The 26,407-nt window shown below is 41.0% G+C and overlaps 1 protein-coding gene across 1 annotated transcript in view; it reads left to right on the top strand.

Moving 5' to 3' along the window:
* The window catches only part of LOC147018114 (inositol 1,4,5-trisphosphate-gated calcium channel ITPR1-like), a 489,954-nt gene that overhangs the window by 120,333 nt on the left and 343,214 nt on the right, over positions 1-26,407 (top strand). Inside the window, exons 9-17 of the mRNA XM_085900071.1 lie at positions 6,937-7,032; positions 7,456-7,500; positions 7,657-7,823; positions 12,867-12,966; positions 13,672-13,832; positions 14,148-14,289; positions 16,188-16,346; positions 16,822-16,994; positions 26,176-26,295. Of these exons, the coding sequence (XP_085756197.1) occupies positions 6,937-7,032; positions 7,456-7,500; positions 7,657-7,823; positions 12,867-12,966; positions 13,672-13,832; positions 14,148-14,289; positions 16,188-16,346; positions 16,822-16,994; positions 26,176-26,295 (1,163 nt within the window). The remainder of the gene's footprint in view (positions 1-6,936; positions 7,033-7,455; positions 7,501-7,656; positions 7,824-12,866; positions 12,967-13,671; positions 13,833-14,147; positions 14,290-16,187; positions 16,347-16,821; positions 16,995-26,175; positions 26,296-26,407) is intronic.

Genomic DNA, 26,407 nt, shown 5'->3' with positions numbered 1-26,407 from the left:
GTGAAGCACCTGCTGCGCCTGGTGAAGTACGAAGAGCATGATTGGGAAGTGATTGGTGACTTTAAGATGATTGGCTTTTTGACAGGTTTGCAAGGCGGCTTCACAAAACATCCCTGTTTCCTCTGCTACTGGGATAGCCGAGCTACAGCGAGACATTATGAAACGAAGGACTGGCCATCAAGAACGGGCTTTGTCATTGGGAGAAGAACGTGAAGTGGCAACCGCTGGTTGAGCAGGAGAAGATCTTGATGCCACCCCTCCACATCAAGCAGGGGCTCATAAAGCAATTTGTGAAGGCACTAGATCATGAGTCCGCTGCCTTCAAGCATTTGGAAGCGGTATTTCCGAAGTTGTCGGAGGCAAAAATAAAGGCAGGGGTGTTCGTTGTACCGCAAATTAAAAAGCTAATGAAGGACCCGGAGTTCTCCGGAAAGTTGTTGGCACCGGAGAAACGTGCCTGGCACAGCTTCGTTGCGGTTGTTCAGGGCTTCTTGGGTAACAACTAGGAAGAAAACTACCGCGAACTGGTCGACAATCTTCTCAAGTCCTACAGGGAGATGGGTTGCAGAATGTCCCTGAAATTGCACACGATGCATTCCCATTTGGATTTTTTAAAATCCAATATGGGAGACAACTCCGAAGAGCATGGTGAGCGCTTCCACCAAGATGTGATGGAATTTGAGAAGCGCTACCAGGGCCAGTATAATGAGCGTATGATGGGCGACTACGTCTGGGGTTTGGTCCGAGAAACCCAGCCTCTTCACCGAAGAAAGAGCAGAAAATCTGTGTGTTTTCAATTAACAGTCTTATCGAATATGTAGTATGCTATATTTTACTTCTGATTAGCATATCCCTGTATGTTTCAACGCTGTTGTATAGTTTCATATATGTTCAAAGACATTTTTCTGCAATTTTCTTATGTAAATATGCAATTTTTTGTTATTTTTTCAAAAAATCGGTCATTTCCTTAATAACGATTAGCGACATGAAAGATATGCATTTATCTGCATTCTTACAACCTAATAAAAGACAAACAACCAAAAAATTCACTCAAACAAAATCTTTGTTACATTGTGTAATTAATGGCATTATTTAATTATATCCTTCATCCGGCGATCCTCAGCCACCTCGCTCTCTGTGTCTTAAGGTGTTTCCTGGGTAACCTTGCTGGAGTCTGAAGCCACCATGTTTTTGGCCTGCTCAACCATACCTTGACTTGGAACAGGCTGCAACGATTTCTGAACAATAAAGTTTTTTTTCTTCACTTTCCTCACACATATCGAATGCCTGTTCATCATCGCTATGAATCACTGTAAGCTTTTGTAATTACTCTAGTTTTCATATGAGGCGCTTGGAGCTGTTTCATGCATTATATGATACGATTTTCCACGATCTACTCTCACGGACTGATTAATAAAGTATATCATCGAAATATTATTTCGGTTTTGAGGATCGGATATCGTCCGGACTAAATAAGTGTTGACATCTGTTGTGAAATCTGATAATTTGAAGAATTAACGAGTCTTATAACTAAACCGATATATCTATTTACTTTAAGCAAGCAAGGCTATGTTCCCTCCTCCATACATACACAAGAAAATGTGAAATTTCCGAAGCATTAAATTTATATTTTTCTACTGTTTGGAGAATTATATTGAGTGAACAAAAAAAATTCAGAACGTAACAAAATAAACCAGCTTCATTAAGGTGAATGATTTAATCCATTTACTGGCAGACCTCATGCCCTGTCCCCCTGAGGGACTACTATACCTATCCATAGTGTCTGCCAGATCTGTGTCTATTTTTTTGGAGGTTTTGTGAAGTGCTCTACTGTGAATTCCTCTTTCAAATAACTCTGTTTAAAGGTAAGTTTTTGTGTTTGTCGTTTTTATGTATTTTATGCATGTGTACTTCTATAAACTGTATTACCATAACGGAACTGTGTGTGTGTGTGTGTGTGTGTGTGTGTGTGTGTGTGTGTGTGTGTGTGTGTGTGTGTGTGTGTGTGTGTGTGTGTGTGTGTGTGTGTGTGTGTTTTGCTGGTTCTTGTCTCCACATATGCATTTCAGAAGGTGGAACTGATCCCTCCCAGGCCTCGAAGTGTGTGTGTGTGTGTGTGTGGGTGGGTGTGTGTGGGTGTGTGTGTGTTTGTGTGTTTGTGTGTGTGTGTGTGTGTGTGTGTTTGATTGGTATCTACATACGTGGGTTTCAGAATGTGGGATGGAGTCCTCCCAGGGTGGGCTCAAAGTATCCACCTTCATTTCGGTGAGGGGTCACGATTCATGGACCAAGCTGTGAAGTTTTCTGTTCTCAACATTTTGTGCCGAGGGCTCTCTTCAGGATCGTTACTCTGCCCAGGACGGCTTCCAAATGTCGTTCGTTTGTAGTAATATTCACAGGGATGTTTTTTTTATATCTCTGTGAGGTTCTTCTTCATCATTCCCGTGAGTTTCTTCAGTTTCCAGGATCTTTTCACTTCAAGCTTGAGATCTTGGTATTTGGTGATTTTCTTGATTTCTGCATCATTAGTCCAAAATCACTGGTATTACCACTTAAATTAGCAATGCCTGATCATTTTTTTGTACCTAAGTATGATATCTGGTCGCAATGCTTTGTTTTCGATGTTCATGCTCGATGGGATCATTAGGTCGTACGTGAGCGGTACTTTCATGTTTTCAGTGATTGCTTTTGGTTAATTTTCCCACAAATTTTCTGGAACTTGAATATCAAAGTTTTTGCAGATGTGCCAGTGGATTACTTTACAAACTTTGTTGTGTCGTTGTGTGTACAGCTGTTCTGACATGTTTTTATGTTTTTAATTTTTTTTTCATGTTTGGTTATTAAGCATCACATTTCATTCTCTTCGCTAACCCCACCTCAACCCCACACCTCTCTTTTTTATTTTTCCTCCGGCCCCCCTCCCTTCTCTGTCAGTCTGTCCCCTCTTTGCTCCCCCTCCTAATAAATTGCAGCACTCTCCTCCCACACCTTTATCACTCCTCTCTCTCTCTCTCTCTCTCTCTCTCTCTCTCTCTCTCTCTCTCTCTCTCTCACTCACTCACTCACTCACTCACTCACTCACTCACTCACTCACTCACTCACTCACTCACTCACTCACTCACTCACTCACTCACTCACTCACTCACTCACTCACTCACTCACACACACACACACGCACCCCTCCCTTCCACAGTGAATAGCAATGTTTGGTGAGGTGTCACTCTCCCCACCTTTTCCCTAGCTCCCCATTCTTCATCCTCTCTGCTTCCCCTCATCCCGCATCTGCCCCTTCTCTCTCTCCTCCCCCCCCCCCCTTTATTGTCCCCGTTAGCGAAGCGACGGGTTGTATTTTCTAGTTATAAATATATTTCGGACCAAAAACTTGCTGACACTGAAAGGATCACAAACACTCCACTGAACATGGCACAATAAATACCCCCCAGCAAGCCCACATACTTACATTCGTTTTATGTTAAAAAGGCTTCATAAAACTAGTCTGACTTTTCACTCGCGAAATGAAACTCGCTTTTATTTCTACGATTATTCTTTTTAATGTTGAACTGATGCATGATTTAATCAACTCGTCGATTGTTTCGATAAAACAATGTTCATGTTCTTCAGTCTACGATGACATTTAACTTTAACATGGTCATGATCTGGTGGTAAAGTAAGACTAACACTTCATTGTCGTTTGACGTTATACACTCTACTACTACTAACTTATTAAAGGAGATGCCACTGTTTCTCCTCCATTTGGTACAACTGTAGCAAGCGCAGCTTTCCGGCATCTTTCAAGTACTTAAGATTTATTTCAAATGTGGAATTGTACTGAATTCTGAGGTGGGCCAGCAGTGCCTGGTTACACTCCGTTACAGATGTGTGTTGTGGAATGGCGCACCAGGCAGTGCAATGGTAAATTCTGCCCGGAATGATAATTGCAGCCGAGCTTTCTCATCTGGCCATGATTTAATCCAGCTGCGCCCTCTTGTGGTTGAAATGTAACTCTGGATAAAACCGATGCATGGCAGGATTTCTCAAATGGTTAAGGACAGATTCAGACGAAACTTGGTGGTCAGGTTGGGTATGTGACAAGGACGAATTGATTCAATTTTAGTGAAGATCCGGATCTGGATCGAGATCCGACCTTCGATACATGAGAGAATATTGTTCTATCCTCAGACTCCACCATTGCCAGTTCTTCCATTTATTCTGATCTGCCGTATTGAAATTGGTGAATTGAATTGTTGTTGTTGTTTTGTTGTTGTTGTTGAATTGTCGGTGCTGAGTTCCCATTAATTTTTACGGTTTGAAATCAAGAAATATTACACGATGACGATTACAGATGTTTTACTTTAACATTTGAAAACACTATACGGTAACACTCAAAATGGTACAGTAACAAAAAATTTTGCAACACTGAATTAGTGAAGCACTTAGTCTTTCATAAGTAACACCGCACGTCTGTTTTACTCTGATTCTACGGTCGGCATTTCCTCTGATTTGAGCTGACCAGATTTGCTAACAGCAAAAGTCAAAACCTGTGCACCGTCACATTCCCCACCCCAGTGCCAAGGTGGAAAACACAACATTCAAGCTACAATTTCACAAATATTCAGGTTATACTTGTGTGGAATGCTTAATACACCTTAATTATGAGTCAAATTTACCAGAAAATTCGACAACATTAAACAAAAACAGAGATGAGCCTGACATGAAAAGGCTGACAATGATGGTGGCTGTCTGCTGTGCAATGCAAATCTGGTGTCATCTGATCAAAGCCACTTGTTTTGCTGAACAATCTTCTTATCTGAGTAATCTTCACCCTGGATGAATTAACTTCGGTGAAATGGCTTTTTCTCGATTTATCCAGCGGAATGATTATTCGCAGTCACCATATTTGTTTGAAAACGCTGTGATACGGTATACTTGTGCTGGTATGGATGCGGTGACTGTTTCAGGATCAATGACCAATATCTTCTGCTACACCACGGAAAGCGTGACAAGGGATTTCATATAAAAACGACATCACATGCGATGCGCTAGCATCACAAGAGTGAAGTCAAACACATGCTTGGTATTGGAAACTCGCACAATGAATGATATAGGGAATCCATGCAGCTTGGCTGTCCCTCAAGTAGGTGATTAACCCGAAGATGTTGTCTGTCAATATATCTCTCATCTCTGCCTGAAATTGAAAAATTGTTGAAAAACATCCGCCAGCAAGCAGAACTCTGGCCACCGAGCAAGCGCCATAAACGGGCCTTACCAAACCATTGGATGCATTGCACAAAACCACAGACACTTAACAGTCATACGTACAAACCCGCTCTTGGATAGAAAGATTACAACATATCCATGCCTAGGGTGCTCCTCTCCACTTATAGGTAAAGGTCTTGGCCAGCATATCCGTTAAATTTAATCGTTCCTTTCAATAAATATGGATCTGTCGTCTTTCTGACATCTGTTAAACCGATCAGTGGAATGGCGCGTGTTGTTTGGAAGCAATTGCAGTGGCAGCTGTTAGTTTCAGGTCTATGCACAATTAATCCTGAGTTGTATGCTCAAATGGCATAAAAAGAGAAATCAGTCGTGTATTTCCTATTTCACGCACGTGTGGTTTTTCTTACCCGCAATTACCTCATCGGATGTGACCTGGAGGACAAAACTATCAATCCCGATTCCCGTCGCTGTGGGCAAGAACAGCCACAACAATTTTCTTTGATCTCAAATACAATTCAATTTATGCCACCCATAAAGGCATTCTATATGCCGTGTCTCTCTCACTCAGAGCTTACTATTCGTTACAGTCATTTGCAGTGCTTTCAGCTCCGGATACATTGTGCCTTTGCAAAAAAGTTTACAAACGATTCTACCTTCGAGCACGTAAAGTGCTCCAAAGATGGCAACTCCGAGCAGGAGTTTGCTATGCACCTACCAAGAAATGAGCAGGTTTTAGGCAAGAAACACAGAAAAATTAACATTTAAAGAGCTGGAAACAGACAGCTTGTGAACACAAACAATAACGTGAAAACTGTGGGAGGAAGCGAGTGCAGGCAAGGAAGGACGGGAAAAGTATAAGCAAATACTCCAAGGACGTTTTCAAGAAGATTCAAGTAAAATTATTAAAATTACTGAGTTGAAGAGTACTTGTTTTGTTTTGTTATGTTTTTTTTTTTCTTCTTTCTACCAATGCTAGCGGTAGCAAACGGGGTTGTTTAATGTTCGGATGACCGTTGAGACAAAAACATTGAAGTTTAAATTTGTGGTTTAGGGTGTACCTGAACTATATTGGTCAACTGAAGATGTTCAGGGTGTTTTTTGATGGATAATGTATTGAATGTTTTATTTTCATTTATTCATTGTCAAAAAAAAATGTTTTGGGTGGGGGGTTGGGAGGATAGCTTAGAAGTGCGTACACTCTGGGTTCTAATCCTGACCCAACTATAAACTGCCATCCTGGTATTTCACATGGAGGGTGAGACATAAACGTGTGTGTGTTGTCCATCTCATGGACATTAAGCTGCCATACCCATATGCCTGCATCAGTTGTTGGTGGACATTATATATCCCACGGTGTATTTTGGAAAGAGGGGCAAAAAAAACATTGGTGCCGGTACCCTAGCTAAATTCCAAATTACTGCCACCTGCAGTTGTCAGGCCTGGCCAGACTTGGGCCAAAATCGTCCATTGACTGACCTCACAATAACTTGGGAATAATTGGAGCTGTTGATAGAAGAATAAGAAGAATAAGAAAGTAGTAATAGTTGCACTTTCTTGCTTTTATCAAACTTCCACTACCATATCTTGTACCGTTTATTTATATATTTTTGTTTTGCATCTTATCATTGGTTCTGTCTGGATGCTGAACTTGTACACACAATATATAATGACTGGTGGTTCAACTCTTTATATTTGTTTTTCATGACCTTTTTGCAGGTGGTGCAATTAGACCCCTGCCGTGGAGGTGCGGGACACTGGAACAGTCTCTTCCGCTTCAAACACCTTGCAACAGACAGCTACCTTGCTGCCGAGGTGTGGATGAATGGTTGATTTGTCAGTTGAGCCACCCTTCCTGAGATGCGTTTCTAAACCGCATCAGAATGGTTTGTTATTTTTGTGCCCTTTACCACAAATATGGTCATTACAAGAGATGTAATTGTATTTCCCCCGGTTTGGTCATATGACCATGCCTCCATGAACCCACCACACATGACACCGGACAACTGCAGCTGTGGCCTGGTTTTTAAATATACCGACATGGTGGCACCCGACCAAACTTGATGTTGTGTCATTTACGCTTTAACAAGGAGACAACATGGTCATGTTGACCTGGAATGATGACGGTGTGATCAGTCTCAAAAACATGCTCCAGGTCTTGTTATTTAAATTGTTTACAGTCGTTCAACGCTCGTCTCAATAAATGCTTGTGTTTTGTGATCTTTGCACATCTTGAAGGTCGTTGAACAGGTCGTGGAGGTCCCAGGAGATCCATCACAGCAGGTGCGTTGGCAATGAAAGAAACATTGAACTCGTACTTCTCCATCCTCTTTTGCTTTCAAATTCCCTTTTATTAATAATCACTGTTCTCTCACACATTATTTGGAAACTCTTCTACTTTGTCCTCCAAATTTCTCCTCGTTTGCATGGCTGCCTCAGGCCGATCATGATGTCACAAATGCAGCTGAGGCTTCCCAAGATCACTGTGCAGGTGGAAACCAACACGTGACCTCATCCCTGGTTTGTACGCCTCAAGGTGGAGATCTTGCAACCATATTTGAGCTGGACCCTACAACTCTGCAGCGAGCTGATTCACTCGTTCCAAGGTGAGCAGTGAAATACAATTATGGCAGGATTTAGGGTGTATTGGTCACTGCAAGAAATGTGTTTAAGTGCTGAGAGTGGGGGAGAAGGAAGGGAGGGTTTGGAGGAGGGCTGCGGTGGTTGTGTACCTATGGATCCCAATTATATATCTTTGAACATTTTATTTTGCTCTTTTTCAAGTATTTATTTCAATCCAATGTTGTATCACTTACTATTGTTAAACAAAATCTCAACTTTTGAGCATTTGTTTAAAATATTTACCTCCACCACCAAAGGTGAAGGAGGTTTTGTTTTCACCCCTCTTTGTCTGTCTGTCTGTTTGTTTGTTTGTTTGTTTGTTTGTGTGCAGGATATCTCAAAAAGTTGTGGACGGATCTGGATGAAATTTTGTGGACAGGTTGGGAGTGTGACCAGGACTAACTGATTAGATTTTGGTGAAGATCTGATACGAAAATTATTTAATTTTTAAAGTGATTCTTCACCATTGAGAGATATTGCCAAAAACACTATATCGCATGATATTGCAAAAATGTATTGGGCCAGATATGTTCTCGTGGATCAGGCAATGCGTGGTGGAGGTATGCGCTCTATCAAGTGCCCTTCTAGTTCAAAAATGTATTGGGCCCAATATGTTCTCGTGGATCAGGCATTATGTGGCACCCTACCGAGTGCCCTTCCAGTTGGATCCTTAATGTGTTCATGGAAACTGCTTCCAGCTGAAACATGTACACATAACCACCAGCGCTACCCCACTTTCTCTCCTGTGACAACCACCATCACACCTGCACCCACTCCCCCTGCAACATTCCTTACTTTCCCAATAATTTCATTATAATGCAAAAAAAAATGCAAAGAAAAGAGTTTCTAAAACGTTTAAAAAAAAAGATTGCAAACATGTACATTGTTTAAATATTCCACAAATTAAGGCACCACCAAAAAGTGTAGTTGCCTATCAGGTAAGGAACAGGTTTGATATTTCAGCTACCAAGTGGTCTTCATCCCAGTCTCGATCCTGTCCTTGCCAAAGGGGTCCTGCATGAAGACCACTCGAAGGGCAAAATATCAGAGCTGTGTGTTGCCTGATTGGCAGCTTAAATAGTTACTAATTCCAGCAAAGAACTCGTGGTCTGCATTGGTGGTTAAAGACAGTAAAAACATGAGAATTAAATTGTTAATGTTATCCACCATAAAAGATCACAAGGTGCTGATGTTTTTGACCTTGCCTAACGAAGGTCAAGGGCTGAAACGTCAGCACTTTGTGACCTTTTACGGCAGATGAGGGAAGCACTTGAGGGAAGAACGAGATTGAAGAAAATGTGGAAGTTGATTCCACAGGTAGGAAAAATTAGGAATGAATGAGTGGAGCTGAGCAGAGATTCTGCATTTTGGGAGTTTCACCAGAAGGGGGTTGGTGGTGGACTGTGTACACCTTGCAGAAACATGAGGGGAACAAAGCATGAAAAGAGCAGAGGGTGCACGAACAGAAAGGAGGTGGTACAAGATAGAGAGACCACTGACCTGTCTGCGATGGGAAAGTGATAGGTTGATAGACTCATCTTTGTCATGGGAGATTCCAATGATCTTTCAGGCCTTATTTTCCGCAGCATCAAGCTGAGCAAGGTGTGAGGCAGGGACTCCAGCCCAGAGGAGAGAGTAGTACTCCATCAAGCTGCGGATGAAAGTCTTGTTGGTGGAGAAAAGTTCAGGTCTTTGCAAGGAAAAGAAGGAAGGACTTTGCATGATGGAGGATGCCCAGTTGGCAGCTGGCTTTGGAGGCCAACTTAGAATTCTGGTTTGCCAAAGAAAGATCATGACTTATGCTGAGACCCAAGAGTTGGAGGGGCGACATACTACAGAGACAGACTTAACAAGGTGCCATCGTGTTTTAGAGGAGGGAGACAAAATTGAAAGTTTATTCTTGAGATCGGACAGATGTTGTTTTCTGGCTCTTCTGAGAGTGGACACACTTGTTGCAGACTTTTTGGAACGATCTGAGATTGCCTTCGGTCAGATTAGCCTTCGAGGAAGAGAAGGCAAGTTGTGGCGGAGCAACTGCTTCACCAGCCAGGATTCAGTCTTCCATGGGTTGGAAGAAGAGTACAATAATTGAAGACAAGATGGCATGAATCTGTGCATAAGAGAGAGAGCAGGGTTTTTTTTGAAGAATTCCCAGGCTGAGCTACTATCAGGGGCAGTAGATATAGGAGACCAGTCCTGAAGACAGATGGCTGCTTGCAGTCACAGTGAACTACCAGACTCGCCGGCACTGAGGCAGCTTTTTGAGAATATCCAGAGAGACGTTGACTCTCACAAGCAGAAATAATATTATGCATGTAAGAGTCAACATCTCAAGCACTCATTCAACTTAAACCAAGTTGAATGAGTGCTCATCCGTGAGACAACGTAGTGAACTCATGGACTGATATCAATGAAGGGAAGGTGAGTTAATCTGTTGAACTGATATTACCTGCACCAGCACTTCTCATGAGATTATTTGCATTACTTCCTGAAAGTCCACATGTTATGATTTATCAACTTGTTGCTAATGTTAACTTTATATGTCTGTGAGCTATATAAATGTCTACATTTCAAAAACAAATAGAGTATGGTACATCAAAATCAGTATACAGTGCAGATGGACTCTGATCTGAACTTGTCCTTTCTTTCTTTCTTTCTTTCTTTCTTTCTATGCACGCCTCCAAAATTATCATTCGGTTCAAAAAGTGATTTTTTTTTTTTTGGCACCTGCAATCCTCCACAACTCTGTACTTGCTCCTCTTCTATTCTTAATGTAACCTCAGCCATCTGTCTTTTAAGTTATTTAAACACATCATTATTGATAATAATTACACGCTAATGTGTTTTATGCACGGTCACAGTGACTTGAAGTTTACTCAATCACAATGAGACATTGAATTTCCATTTTGGAACCCTTCCTCCATCAATACAATTCAATGCGGAATGCAATTGCAGCTTGATGAGGCCTCGCTACGATTGTGTTCTTCTTTCCCACTTTCACACATTGGAATGCAAACATGTGTGGTGAAAATGGAAATACAGTTTTCACCATTGCCCCATAAAATTTGATGCTTGTCTGACAGCTGTGGGGATGTAATTAGGTTAGGATGATCTTTAATGATTGCTTATCAACATCAATGATAAAACGCAGAAGAATGATAAAACGCTTTACTCGGGTATTTATTGCCCTGTCGGTGTAGAGGTAAACATATTCGATTCCGTTGCAGCTCCCTTTCTTTAAAATACAGAGCTGGTTTGGATTTATCAGTGGAGATCCCAAATGGTAAGCAAATGTTGATGATAATGTTTCAAGAAACCAATGATAACCTCTCAACATTCAGGGAGATTGTATAATGCCATAATGGGCAATAAAAATCTGCAACTATACAAGCAGCTGAAGTTTTCTCTGATGGCAAGAGCTGAGGTCGAGCATTTACATTACGGTCTCCTTTTTCTCTGACTGTGTGAGACACGAGAGGAGAGACTGCACTGTGCCTGAGAGGAGGGGGAGGATGAGGAAGCAGTGAAATAATCTGAAACTATCAACTTTGAGACTAAATCAACCTCTTCAAGTTAATTTTTTTTAAGCCATAAATTGTAGGAAAAGGGGAAGCCAAAAGCAGGTAAAGCCACATATTCTAATAGCATCAGGAAACTAAGCATGGTATTGGCTTAACAGTTAAGGTGACTGGCTTAACATCCTAGGGTCTTCATTTCAAGCCCCTGCCTGTCCATTGAATTAACACCAGGTGGGTTGACTCAACCTGTCATCCTTCTAAGGTGGGTAAAATGAATATCAGCTTACTGGTAACAGGGGGCATCAGCGACACAACCATGCCCCCAGAAAATGATGCAGCGAGGCAGCCACAGGCTGTATACGAATAAATAAATAAATAAACAAACCAGGAGACTCACCCATCACTGGAAAAATGTGACACTGCCTGCAAGCTACATAGAAGAATATGACCAAATCTTCACAAGTTTTTCAGTGCATGATCATCCTCCATGGCTGTAAGGGGTAAAAGGGTGGAGCCAGGGGCAGGGACGTTTCACTTCATGATGAAGTCGTAGTGTTTAGTTTGCCGTAAAAAAACAGTAGATGGTTTTACTGCCTGGTTCATTTCCAATGGTGAGGATATTGTCCTATCTTGGGCTGGCAGGATGGCCCAAAGGTGAGCACACTCACCTCTGAATCATCTAGCCTGGATTAAAATCTTAATGGCCCAGCTACAAACTGTCAACATGGTGTCTCGCAGGCAGGGGCGAGGCATGACTGTGTCTGCCGTCCCTCAAGTAGACATTCAACTTAGCGTCCCATTTTCCGGCATTAGTTGATGGACGTTAAAGATCCTGCAGTGTGCTTCGTGAAGAGGAGGAGAGCTATTGCCGACACCTTGAACTAAATTACAAATTCCTGTTTTAACCGAGAGGGGGCATCACATCAGCAGCACAGCCTTTCCCCCAGGCAATGATGCTACTCGCAGCCTTGTGCAACGTTCGAAAGAAGAAGTCCTCTTGTCTCAGTGTAGTCCACATCTCGCTGTGCGCACACCCTCCCATGTGTATGTGTAGACAAGATGATATGAGGTACATGGGGGTATTAAACACATTGTATGGTGTCGAGTGCTGTGTTTGGAAGATATTGTGTGGAAACAGCTCAAAGGGTCCTGCACCTCAGGTCATGTGCATTGTCGACGTCCTACGTGGTTCCAGTTTTAAGGCCACTGTGTGGCAAAACAAAAAACACAATTAAACCTATTTGTTTTCACACACAACTCAAATTGACTGTGGAGGGGAGGGGGGGTATTTGGTTTGGGGTTTCTATTCCAAATTTAGAGTTGCAATTGCACTGTGAGCGCACATTGAAACAAAAATGACAATAAACAACACGTCTCAGCTATGTTCGATTTCCATTTCCTCTTGGAAACCGAGTTTACTGAATAAACCCACTTTGTTTGTACTTTAGTTTTGTTGTTTTCCCTCAATCTAATCGCTCTAATACGACTGCATCCCGATGGTACCCAAAGGAGTTCGTACGTGCGTCTTCGTCACCTGTGTTCCAACACATGGGTCTGCAGCACCAGCAGCGTGATCGACTTGCAAGAGGAGAAACCCGTAATGCTCAGGGTAAGAATTTAATTTTCTACACAAAGCCTCGGCCTGTGAAAGTTCGGAATGATGTAGGATATAAGGTTCTGGAGGTGGGGAACGGGTACCACAAGCAGATCGATGAATGAATGGAAAATAAAGAAAGGAGACGTGTGCAAACAAGCAGAGTGATTGCAGCGGAAGAGGGGGTGATAACGGGGAAGTGGTGGCGTTATAAAATATCATGGGTAGGGATGGAACGCGACATTAAATGATAGTGTGCTTTGTCTTTATTGCCCTGAGGGAAGAGTGAGATTGCACTGCCTCAGGGATGCGATTCCACATGAACATCCGATTCATCATCCTGGACACCCTCTCACTTTTCTTTGCAAATTCCTACATCTTTACTTCTGTTTCTAGTTTCCTTCTTTTTTTGATCTTGTTTTGTAATGTTTGGCCTTTTGTCTTCCTAATTATGCCTGTAAATTCCTTTGAGGCTTTTCTTTTTTTAACCAAACATTTGCTTTAGGCAAAGTCTTCAATCAATCCCCTCTTCAATCCAAATATCTACTTTCCCTCAGAATCCTACAAACAACCTTCATACGCTTTTAACCTACCCGTATTGATCTAACTATTTTCACATTCAAATTTCATCGATGATTTCGCTAATATGTTCTAATTAATCCTACCTTTTAAATGAAGAACTGAAATTCTGAGACACCTTCACCCAACCTTACTTTGCAGATAGGAACCAGCTCCCGGAAGGAGGATAAGGAGGCATTTGCTGTGGTGCCAGTATCTCCTGCCGAGGTTAGAGACCTGGACTTTGCGAACGACGCCAGCAAAGTCCTGGGGACAATCGCTGGCAAATTGGAGCGATCTACCATCACTCAAAATGAACGCAGGTCTTGCCAAATGCTTCGCTGCACGCATCTCAAATACATCATTGGCATTGCGCATAGTCCAATGCCTTCAACTTGCTCACAAATCCTACCATACCTCACACATCCCATGCTCAATCCTCACTTACACAACTGTCTCAAGGATAATTTTTCTATTTTTTTGAACATCTATTGCCCTTCTTACACTCTTCTTTCTACCCTGTCCCTTGGTATAAATATCACTGACTTTACCTACGGTTGGAAGCTCTTAACTCTGATCTTCACAAGAACCTCAAATCCAAGCATTACCAGCCCCTCATTCATTCTTCCCAACTCCAGGTTTGTGACCAAGCTCCTGGAAGATCTCGTCTACTTTGTGACAGACGTTCTCTGCTCTGGTCAAGATGTCCTTGACATTGTTGTGACGAAGCCAAACCGGGAACGCCAAAAACTTATGAGAGAGCAGAACATCCTGAAGCAGGTGTGTTTCACTTTGCTAAAACTTCATTTCTGTTGAAGTCTCTTTTGGGTCTTTCTCAAAATGTAAAATTGAACCCTGTTCTAAGAAACGTTTTCTTAAATAATTATTGTCAATGCTTGCATCTCTTGTCTGGAATTCAGCATATTGTCTTTTTAATACTTCAGTATTCTGATTAGGTATGCAGCATTTGTTCATTGCATGCACTTAAACTTCTTGAAAATTACCTTAAAAGTCATTAAACTATTGAGCTGTACTGCATATGCAGTAACTTTTCAACCATTCACTTCATACAATGTTGCATCGTTAACTTGAACGGTACTTGGTGTAGCGCATCCCTCTGCCATGCTGAACAGTTTATGTTTTGTATGCCACTGATTGGTCAGATCTGAATGCAGACCTTAACCAAAATATAATCAGCTTGTTCTTGTCACCGACCTAACTCATCCACCAAGTTTTGTCAGAACTCGTCTAAAACTTTTTGAGATATCGTGCAATTTATCGTTTTTGGCACTATCTCTCAATGGTGAAGAATCACTTTAAAAATTCGAAGTAGTCGGATCCGGATCTGCGTCTGGATCTTTACCAACATCGAATCAATTCATGCTTGTCACACACCCAAACTGTCAACCAAGTTTCATCCAAATCCAACCACTTTTATCCTGCTCATCAACAAACAAACAAAGAGACTGACAAACAGGGGTGAATACATAACCTCCATCCACTTCCGGTGGTGGAGGTAATAAAACTTTTTTTTCTGCTTTGGTTGTTAGCCTTATGCTTGCTCTTCAGCAAGTATTATATAAATTATCCTGAAAACTAGGTAATTACTTATTTAGCTAAAGAGTCATTCAGTCACCCATATATATGCTCATGCCTGGTGTTGGCTTAATGGTTAGGGTGGTGAGCTTGGGATCTGAGGATCCTGAGTTCAAATCCCGCTCGGCTGTTGAATTAACACCAGGTGGGGTTGACTCTGCCTGTCATCCTTCCGTGGTTGCCAAAATGAGTGCCAGCTTGCTGGTATCCTGTGTCGGAGTGGTGACCCATCCAGGATTGTGCCCAATAGCCAAGGAGACTGCTTAGGCAGCACCAATGCTCTGCACAGGGTATGGTCCCAATGGATGGATGGATGGATATATGCTCCACGTTAATTTCTTTATTCTGCTTTTCTCCCATTGTTGGAACCACCTTCCAAAGTCAATTAAAACCCACTATTCCATCCAGGGTTTCAAGCAAGCGCTGCACCACCATCTCATGTTACCTCCATCCCTATCTGGGATATTTCCTACCTATATTAACCCTACCTCACCAAACTCACCCCTCTTTCTTTCAGGTTACCATGTTTCCACCTCTCTGTTTCTCTCTGTTTCGTACCCCTCATCATGTCACACTTTCACAAGCCTAGATTTTTTTATAAGATAAAGCTTCCAATTCAAAAAGCACTTAACTGATTTACCAATTTTATTATTACAGTAAAAGCAATAAAATGTAATTACAAAAAAAATTACAATGTGTCTTTCAATATGAGTTCCCGACAAGGAAATTCAACAAAGAAGGAGGCCATTTGGCCCATCAAGCCTGCGCAATGGTTGCCAACCTTTGGTTATTTGTCAGTACTCTACCCTCTGTTGATGCTGAGAATCAAGCAAGGAAGCAGCACATGCCATTTTTGAAGTCTTTGATAAGACTTGGCTGGTGTTGGTTGTGAACGACCAACCTCCCAGATTCAAAGCAGATGCTCGAACCATTACACCACCGAGTCTGGCCGTTTACCATACTCACACAAATTCTGAACAATAAAATATTCTTCTTGAGCTAAAATTCCTTGGGCCTTTCACTGCAGTTTTGTTTCAAATTTTGTTTTGGAGCCAGCTTATTCCTTTAACCCCAATTTCTAGATCTTCAAGCTACTCCAAGCACCATTTATTGACAGTGGTGATGGACCGATGCTTCGCATGGAGGAGCTCGCAGACCAACGGCATGCTCCTTTTCGACACATTTGTCGTCTTTGCTATCGTGTGTTACGTCACTCACAGCAAGACTACCGCAAAAATCAAGTGGGTCCTCCAAGTTCGTTGGCTCAACACAGACACTCACAACATAGATTTTTGTAGATATTCTGTTGCTTTCCTCTGTATGAGTACATAAAAGTTATCGGATTAAAAAAATAAAGATCTAACTTCCATTTAATAATAACACATTTAGGAACTTTTTGTGGGTGATGATGTCATCTATAGCTAAAACTGTAAGTGGCAGTATTCAGTTGTAACGATTGTTTTGCCATCCATGTTTAAAATATATTTGTGAAACAAGAGTCGCTTGTTTTCAGGTTGAAAATTTATTTTGATTCAGAGATGGCAAGTTCCTTTGATCTGTTAATAAACAGTTCTAAATTAGCTTCTTGGGCTCAATACTGAGTTTTATAAACCAAGAACAAAATAAAGAAGTTTCTGTAATTACTCATACATTTTATTTCTTAACAGGTCATAATATTTGCTGGCATGGTAATGACATTTGCTTGCATGTATGTAGGAATATATCGCCAGGCAATTTGGCTTCATGCAGAAGCAGATCGGATATGATGTCCTGGCAGAGGACACCATAACCGCTCTGCTACACAACAATCGCAAGCTTCTTGAGCGTCACATCACCGCTGCGGAGATTGAGACTTTCATTTCTTTGGTTCGCAAGAACCGTGAACCAAGGTATGTGCATGTCATATTCTTGCAGCTCAACGACCGACTGGTTGTTTGCTTATTCCGTTTCGTCACTGTAATTGCCGGTCGATCAGTCCATCTGACTTGCTATTCTTCATTTCTTTATGGCTCCCTTAATGTTGGTCAAAAATCGAATGGCTATGCAATTTCTTTCTTTGGATTTTAATTGTTAGTCAGGTTATTTTGTCATCATACTTGTTGGTCATGCATCCTTGACCTTCTTGACTTTGAGTTTAGAGCAATAGCATTTATTGATTGTATGGTGAGAACACATTGACATTTGTCCATGCTTTGTCCAATTGTCCATGCTTTTAATGATTTGCAATTTAATTTGGAGATTGATAGACTTGTTACCCTGCACAGGTGAAGTGAAAAACGGGGTTGAGCAATTGTTTTATGTCTGTCCGTCCGTCTGTCCTTCAGTCTCTCTTATCAGTTTATGATCGTCAGTTTATGATGGAGGAACAGCTTATTTAAATTGAATGTTATATTTTGAACACGAATCGGAACATGAATTTGAAGACAAGTCTGTCGTTTTACTGTAATTTGGCTCAGAATTTGTCCTGATCGCACATACCGCCTCCTTTCTGGTCTTGCTCCCTCTGCTTTTTCAATGCTTTGCCCTCTCCAGGTTTCTGCAAGGCGAACACTGTTCACTATCAACTTTTCTGCAGCGCGCACACTGGTAGATTCTGGTGAATCTACCTAAATCCAGTATCACTGCTCACTTCCACTCATTTGTTCCTCTTTTTTCCAACCTGTGGAATCAACTTCCACATTCTCTTCAATGCCTTTCTTCCCTCCAGGTCTTCAAGACAGCTGTTCACACCATCTCAGATTGTCCCCAATCCAAAACCATGATCTTTGCTATCCTCGTTAACCACATCCCCAAGCCCTCTTCCTTCCAAATTTAGTTTTTCCTTCCTGAGAGTTTCCTTCTGTATCAATCCTGCACACCCATGTATCTTTTCCTGCCCCTTCCCTCATTCCTCCCCACACCCATTGTTTGTCCAAGTCTCCCTTTACTTTGTCCTTCAATTTCACTGTTGGTGCACCTCCCCACCAACATCTCCATTGTTCCTTTTGTCTTGTTGAATCCAGATCCGTTGAGTGTTCTAGTGTTCTAGCTCTTCCACGGGCCTTGACTCTGTAAACAAAAAATGGAATGTGTCAGCATGCTCCTGCTCAATATTTTCTCAGACCTGAACAAACAAACAAACAAACAAATGAATGAATGGTCCTTCCAAGGAACTTCATCGCAAGAGGAGGCCATATGCAGCATGCCATTACACCCATTTGCCTGGTGTTGGCTTAATGGTTAGTGTAGTGGGCTTGGGATCCCAGGATCCTCAATTCAAATCCCACTCAGCTGTTGAATTAATACCAGATGGGGTTGACTCTGCCTGTCATCCTTCCGATGTTGGCAAAATGAGTGCCAGCTTGCTGGTATCTCTGTGGCGGAGTGGCGACCTGTCCAGGATTGTGCCCAATAGCCAAGGAGACTGCTTAGGTAGCACCAACGCTCTGCACAGAGTATAGTCCCAATGGATGGATTAGACCCATCAAACCTACACAATGGTTGCAAACCTATGGTTGTCCATGGTCTATCCTTTTTAAATGCTGAACATCAAGCAAGGAAGCAGCATTTACCATGATGAAAGTCCTTGGTATGACTCAGCCGGAGTTCAAACTTCTGACTACCAGACTCAGAGCAGATGCTCCAATCATTGTCATTGAGTCCGGTATGACCACTAATCCAGGCAAGCATTCGTGGTTAATTATCCAGACAAATCACATGAGAGGAAGCAGCAAGACATAGGCCTTCATCTAAGCTACATTTCTATTTGCAAATGCTCTTGAGAATTCACAATTTAGTTGAAGCTGCACATGAACTGAGATAATCCAGTATTATGTGCTGAGAGTGCAAGGATACAAGCACTGATTTTTCTTTAAATCACTCAAGGATCGACACATCTTCATTTGAGCATCAGTGCATCAAAATTTCATTATGTTCTCTACATTATTAAAAAATACATCCATTTTACAGGCACATTGTACATAGGATAGTCTGATTTCTCTTTCCTGGCAAGGGATGGAGCCAATGTATAATCGGAGATTATTTTTGCCTCAAAATCATGATGGTGATTTTGTAGAGTCATAAAGACTTCAGTCATAAAGTCATAAAGATTTATTGAATCATAAAGACTTCAAGTCTAGGAAGGTCAAGTTTAGGATGGTAATGGCATCTTCAGCAGCAGCATATTGGGAATGAGTTGCTTTGAGTTCTCTGATAAACGAAGGCCTGAAGTGGTCAACATGCTCCTTGAACCCAATGCCAGGGGAGATTCTCATTACAATTTCCATCAGAAAGGTATCTTCCCCACTCAAAAGTATACCAAAAGCTTGGGCAGTCAATAATTGCTGTCTTATCGATGTGACTTGTCAGCTCCAGCAAAATTATTGCAGATATCTTTTTATTATCATTTTCATCATTAGTTGATTTGATAAATCTCGTGACTGCCTGGTGTTTTCCATTCTGCTGCTTTTCTTTAATGTCACTCAATTATAATGCAGATGGGAAAATCTTCTCGCGGAATGCTATTGAATCGCAAAGCCTTACCAATATTACAAATCCTGTAATGCGCAGACTTCGCAAACCTATTAAAACACGCCATGTTGCCACTGGCTATTAAGACACCCTCACTGATATAATTTACTGATTAAATCCAAGCTATTCATTAAAAATTTGATGTTCATGTATTTATCATCGTAGTGTGCCAACAGCGAGGACAGCCAGATTGCCCCAGTTTCAAACGGCTGTTGTCAAACTGAAAGAATGTTGTAAATGTGCTCAGAAGTAACACAACAATGGCATCGACTTGGACATCCAGATTTCAGTGTATACCTGACTGTACGTCACACGGTACTTGTCCTATCCTTATAAGTCTTCCAAGTTTAAAAGCAGTCTGAAATTCGGAAGCAGATATTTGCTGGAGGTTAAAATTATTCATGAGACTGAAATATTTTGGTTTTAGTTGGAGATTCAGCAACTGTAAGGTGTTTCGAGCTCTGATATTGCCCATTAATTCCTCATGGAGCATGAGAGTGGTCAGTCTTTAATTCCAAAATTCTAATGCACATCTTGTTTAAAAAATTCAACATGTGGGACACGGAATTGTTTAATTGGTCACAGTTGTCATCACATGTTGAACCTGCATTACATCAATTTATCAGTCATCGTAGTTCTGATCATCGTTGATCAGTCGTGGTATCTTTGATGAAACTACACCACTCCACATGATTCTGAGCTCTTCTGCAATATTCATTCATCGGCAGGTCCATCAGACCTTTTACACCATCTGTCCATCTTAACTTTGTCTAGCTGCTAGCTGTTGGGTAAAGGGTAAAGCGAGGTAAATGGAAGGGTGTAGAAGCCTACTGCTACACCCTTTCACTGTACTCAGGATCAGAAAATTTGATGTGTCCATAATATTGTAATTATGCTGCACAGCCTTGTCCATTAGTCCATTCTCCTCTACGGCACTTTCATTGATTCTTTCTGGCTGTCCACGAGATATGTAGCAGCTTATGCCAGCACCACAACTCTAAAGCCTGGAGATTTTCCTTCGAACCACTCCATTTATTCTTCATGTTTCACATGCATAGATTTCGATCGGAAAAATGAGTTTTTACTCATCCAATCTTGGTGAATTTACTGATGCTATGATCTTTCCATAATTTTTTCATCACTCAGATATTTTGCCATTCCTATTCTTTTTCATATCTCTGTTGAGCCTCCACCATCATTTGATACAATGGCTCCCAAATAATTGAACTGGTTTATAATCTTGTCTTCTTCTCCAGCCACTCTAATAATTGGTTTTTCCACCAAATGTTTCACAATCATTACTATAATTTGTCTTTGTAACTACCAGAGTACTATCATCTACATTTCTAAAAGTTATTGAGTTTTCAACCTTCAGTGGAAATTCTGGCAGTATAATCAGTAGGAGCTGTTCTCTTGATGTATTCTGCATACTGTGCAGTGGCCTGCAAAAGTATTCACTCCCTTCCAAAGTTTTCACATTTTGATGCCACCTGAGCTTATTTCAAGATGCTTTCAAATCAAACTTAACATATGGAGTCTTCAGAAACTAATCCAAAGTGATGAAGCTGAAAAAATGATGAAGCTGATGAAGATGAAAAAAATGCAGATAAAATGTGAATAAGTTAGATTAGCAGAGAAAATCAGATGATCCTCATTTAAATAAATATTCAACCCCTTTGCCTAATTAACCCTAATACATCAGGAGCAAATTATTTGTTTGAATTTTGAAAGGTTACAAAACAGGTGAAATCCGTTTTTAATATTCTTTGTCTTTTTTTCAACCATTACACTTCATACAATGTGTCTTCCATTTAATAGGTTTCAGCTGTACGTAATTAGTGGTTCATTAAAAAAAATTAAGTTCCCCCACATATCTCAGGAATTTTAAGGTGCAACTCACTTGGTCAACCAACAAGGCAAACATGAAGACCAAGGAGCTTTCCAAAGAAGTCAGACATAAAGTGGTGGAGAAGCACCATTCAGCAGAGGGTTATAAGAAGATTTCAAATTCACTCATTATCCCTTTGAATATAGTGAAATCCATCATTAAGAAGTGGAAGACGCATCATACCATGCAGACGCTACCCAGATCAGGTTGCCCATCCAAACTCAGCAGTCAGGCAAGCAGGAAACTGGTTCGTGATGTCCCTGTAAATCCAACAATGACTGAAAGATCTACAAGGCTCTATGTTTGAGATGGGATCGGTGTTCATCGGTCAACAATATCCCCTTCCCTTCATAAAGCTGGCTTCTATGGACAGGTGGCAAGAAAGAAGCCATTACTGAAAAAGACGCATCTAAAAGCTCATATGGAGTTTGTGAAAAAGCATTTTAATGATACTGCAAGCATGTGGAGAAAGGTGTTGTGGTCCGACAAGACAAAAATTGAACGTTTTGGTCTAAATTCAAAGCATTACGTCTGGTGCAAGCCGAACACTGCAAATCACCCAGTCCACAACATCCTTACTGCCAAGCATGGTGGTGGCAGCATATCATGTTATGGGGCTGCTTTTCATCAGCAGGGACTGGCAAGCTTGTCACGATAGAAGGGACAATGGATGGTGCAAAGTAAAGGAGAATCCTTGATGAAAACCCGCTCGAGTCAGCCATAAATGTTAAAGTGGGTATGAGATTCACATTTCAGCAGAACAATGATCCAAAACACAAAGCTAAAGTTATGTCTACGTTTGGGTTGCGCACATTAAAGGTTTCTTTCGAAGAATGGCTGAATAAGAAGAAAATAAATGTTCTTGAGTGGACCAGTCAAAGTCCTGATTTGAACCCAATTGAACATTTATGTTGAGACTTGAAGATTGCAGTCTTTCAACTAGAGGGGGAGCACTCGGGAGAGTGCAAAACCTCCGCCGGCACTTCTGCTGGGTCACTCAAGTGAACCTTATATCTTATTCATTAAATATGATGTCAACAGTGCTGACAGTTATAGTTCTTTTCTCCAACATTTTTTTTTGGGGGGGTGGGGTTGGAAATCACTTAAAACATTGTAGAAATGCAAAAAAAAGAAATCGAAATTTTGTTGAAAAAAAAGTTGCAAAAATTTTTTTTTCTCAAACAATTTTTTTTTTTGGGAGGGGGGGGTTTGGAAATCACTTAAAACATGTAGAAATGCAAAAAAAACATTTTTTTTCTCTAAAATTTTTTTGGAGGGGGACCAAGTCCAAAATCTAATGGAATGATCCTTGGACCATACCGAACCCCCCCCCCCCCCCACTGTGTCGTCGAAATCCGTGTCAAGGGGTTTTTCCGTAATACTGTTCACAAACAAACAAACAAACAAGCAGTCATAGACTGGTACTTACGAAATCGTCAACTTGACCTCTGACCTTGTCTAATAAAAGCTGTCTCTAGAGAAGGTAGCAACGCAAACCACTAGTTTCTACGATGATTCTGTACCAAACCATTAAAAATCCTAACGTCGACCGAAGCAAAAATCTCCATTTCTCCACGCAATTATTTTATATTATTTTATCAAAGTCACAAAAACGTAATATTCGGCCATCCCACCAACAATCTTTACATAATCCGACGGCTCAGCGAGTCAGGCATGCGACGATAACCTTTATTGGGATAAAAAAAAATGACTTTTAAACACCATCTTTATCGAAAATACCGTCAACGCGTACACGGAAAACCTTTACGTGACTCAACGACGCGTCTGCTCGACCGCACTGCATCACGTGACGACCCGTGACGCGTCGAGTGAAATATTTTTATACAATCTTAAAACGTCTCCAAAACATCCGATTTTTACCAGAATTTTGAGAACCAAGTTTTAAGCGTCCTAAGCGGTCGCAAAAACCGAAGACAAAATTAAAATCGAAGTTAAAACGAACTCGTAACGTCGAGCGAAGCAAAAATCTCCATTTCTCCACGCAATTATTTAATATTATTTTATCAAAGTCACAAAACCGTAATATTCGGCCATCCACCAACAATCTTTACATAATCCGACGGCTCAGCGAGTCAGGCATGCGACGATAACCTTTATTGGGATAAAAAAATGACTTTTAAACACCATCTTTATCGAAAACACCGTCAACGCGCACACGGAAAACCTTTACGTGACTCAACGACGCGTCTGCTCGAGCGCACTGCATCACATGACGACCTGTGACGCGTCGAGTGAAATATTTTTTATACAATCTTAAAACGTCTCCAAAACATCCGATTTTTACTAGAATTTCGACAACCGAGTTTTAAGCATCCTAAGCGATTACAAAAACCGAAAACAAAATTAAAATCGAAGTTAAAACGAACTCGTAACATCGAGCGAAGCAAAAATACTCCATTTCTCCACATGAATTTACGGAATTATGTTTGACCTCACTATGACCTTGACCTTTGACTGATTTTGACCAAAATCTAATCGGCACTAGCCAACACCCTCCTGAATCACTTGGTGTAATTTGACATTGGTAGCTTCTTCCATTCTCGAGTTATCGTGCCTACAAACAAACAAACAAGCAGTCATAGACTGGTACTTACGAAATCGTCAACTTGACCTCTGACCTTGTCTAATAAAAGCTGTCTCTTGAGAAGGTAGCGACACAAACCAGAAGTTTCTACGATGATTCTGTACCAAACCATCAAAAATCGAATGTTTTGGATGTTTAACCTCACTGTGACCTTGATCTTTGACTGATTTTGACCAAAATCTAATCAGCGCTTGCTACCACCCTCCTGAATCACGTGGTGTAATTTGACATTGGAAGCTTCTTCCATTCTCGAGTTATCATTTTTTGGATGTTTGACCTCACTGTGACCTTGACCTTTGACCGATTTTGACCAAAATCTAATCAGCACTAGCCATCAGCCTCCTGAATCACGTGGTGTAACTTGACATTGGTAGCTTCCTCCGTTCTCGAGTTATCTGTACCAAACCATCAAAAATCGAATATTTGACCTCACCGTGACCTTGACCTTTGACCGATTTTGACAAAAATCTAATCAGCACGAGCCATCACCCACCTGAATCACGTGGTGTAATTTGACATTGGTAGCTTCTTCCATTCTCGAGTTATCGTGCCTACAAACAAACAAACAAACAAACAGAAACGGAAGGCATCAATATATGTACTTACAAAATCTTTAGATTTCGTAAGTAACAAACACACAAATGAAAAACCAATGTCACCCTCAGGGTGACCCGTATCTTGCCAAAAGGTGACCACATGTGACTTCTTTAAGGTCACACTGAGGTGAGCAGAGCTGCTATCCACCAGGAGCAACTCCTTGAGGAATTTCTGCCTACGAGAGATTCCGATGAGAATCGTTCTACAGAATAACCATGAAAAATATGCGTTTGCCTCATAACATCACCAAATGACGTCATAATGTCTCAAGCTTGACATATCAAGAAAGCACTCATCGAGGTGTTCAATTTGAGGTACTATACGATCTGGTTCCTAAAACTTGAAAATTTGACCTTGGGGTCAAATATGTTTGACCTCAGGCGCTAATCATGAAGGTCACGGCCAATCGCCACCAAAAACTAATCATCTGAGCGCCAGACCATATACTACATTCCCATAAAGTTTGGAGATGATTCGATGAAAATTACTCAAAAAATAAGGGTTTCGTCGACCTCCATGATTTACTGCAAAGTGACCTTGACCTTGACCTTTATGTGTGCTGAAGGGTATTGTAATAATACTATGATATGTGTACCCACAAGAGTTTCCGATGAGAATTGTGCTCAACAGAGTGATATGAAGGTGAAAAATCCAATGATTACAGACAAACAAACAAAAAAGCTTACCAAGTAACAGATCTTGCAAAAACTTCGTTTTGGCAAGATAACAAACACACAAACAAACAAACAGAAACGGAAGTGATCAATATACTGATGAAATCTTTCGATTTCGTAAGTAACAAACAGAAAGGGGTGAAAACAGTAACCTCCGATCTTCGATGGCGGAGGTTAACAATCCCCATCATACTTGGCAGAACTAGAGGAATTTTCATGTGAAGAATGGACAATGATTTCACAATCTCACTGTGCAAAGCAGGTAGAGACCCACCCAGAAATACTCATAGCAGTCATTGCTGTAAAAGGTGCTTCGACCAAGTACTGACTTAAGGGGCCGAATACTTTTACAACAAATGGAATTTTGATTTGTACATGTTTGTTTTCAGGTATTCCAGACATGTAACCTCCTTCAACTATAACAGTGTTTAGTTTGATCTCTTCAGTTTTAAATATAAATTTCATTTGGAAAAATTGTTTCTACATAATTCATAATTATTCTAAATGTGACATGATTGGTAAGGGGTGAATATTTTTGCAGGCCACTGTGCACTAAACAATTCAAGTTACAAATTACAACCTTGATGAACACTTTTCCCAATACCAAACCAATTGCTATCACCACAGGCCAGTCTTAACAACTGGTTATTGATGTTCATTCAACATTATCACGAGTTCCACTACCTGTTTCTGGAAACCCAGAATAAGCTATCAACTCCACTGATATTGCTTTTATGAATTGTTCATGCCATAGAGACGAGGAAACTTCAACAATCATGCTGTTTTCTGCAATGCAGGTTCCTGGATTACCTGTCCGACCTTTGTGTGTCCAATAACACAGCCATTCCCATCACCCAGGAACTTATCTGCAAGTCTGTACTCAGCGAGCGAAATTCAGACATTCTTATAGAAACCAAGTAAGATTCATTTATTTATTTGTTGTAAAACATTGTGCAACCGTGTGCGGTCACTTTTTTAAAAAGAGAAATATAAGCAATTGTCATCTATTTCATTTTAACAGTTTGTTGT

This window comes from Eptatretus burgeri, chromosome 10, assembly GCF_056783735.1.
Source record: "Eptatretus burgeri isolate ZD-2024b chromosome 10, Ebu_testis_v1, whole genome shotgun sequence".
Taxonomy (NCBI): domain Eukaryota; kingdom Metazoa; phylum Chordata; class Myxini; order Myxiniformes; family Myxinidae; genus Eptatretus; species Eptatretus burgeri.
Note: the sequence above shows the minus strand (reverse complement) of the source record. Positions and strands in the feature narration are given on the sequence as shown.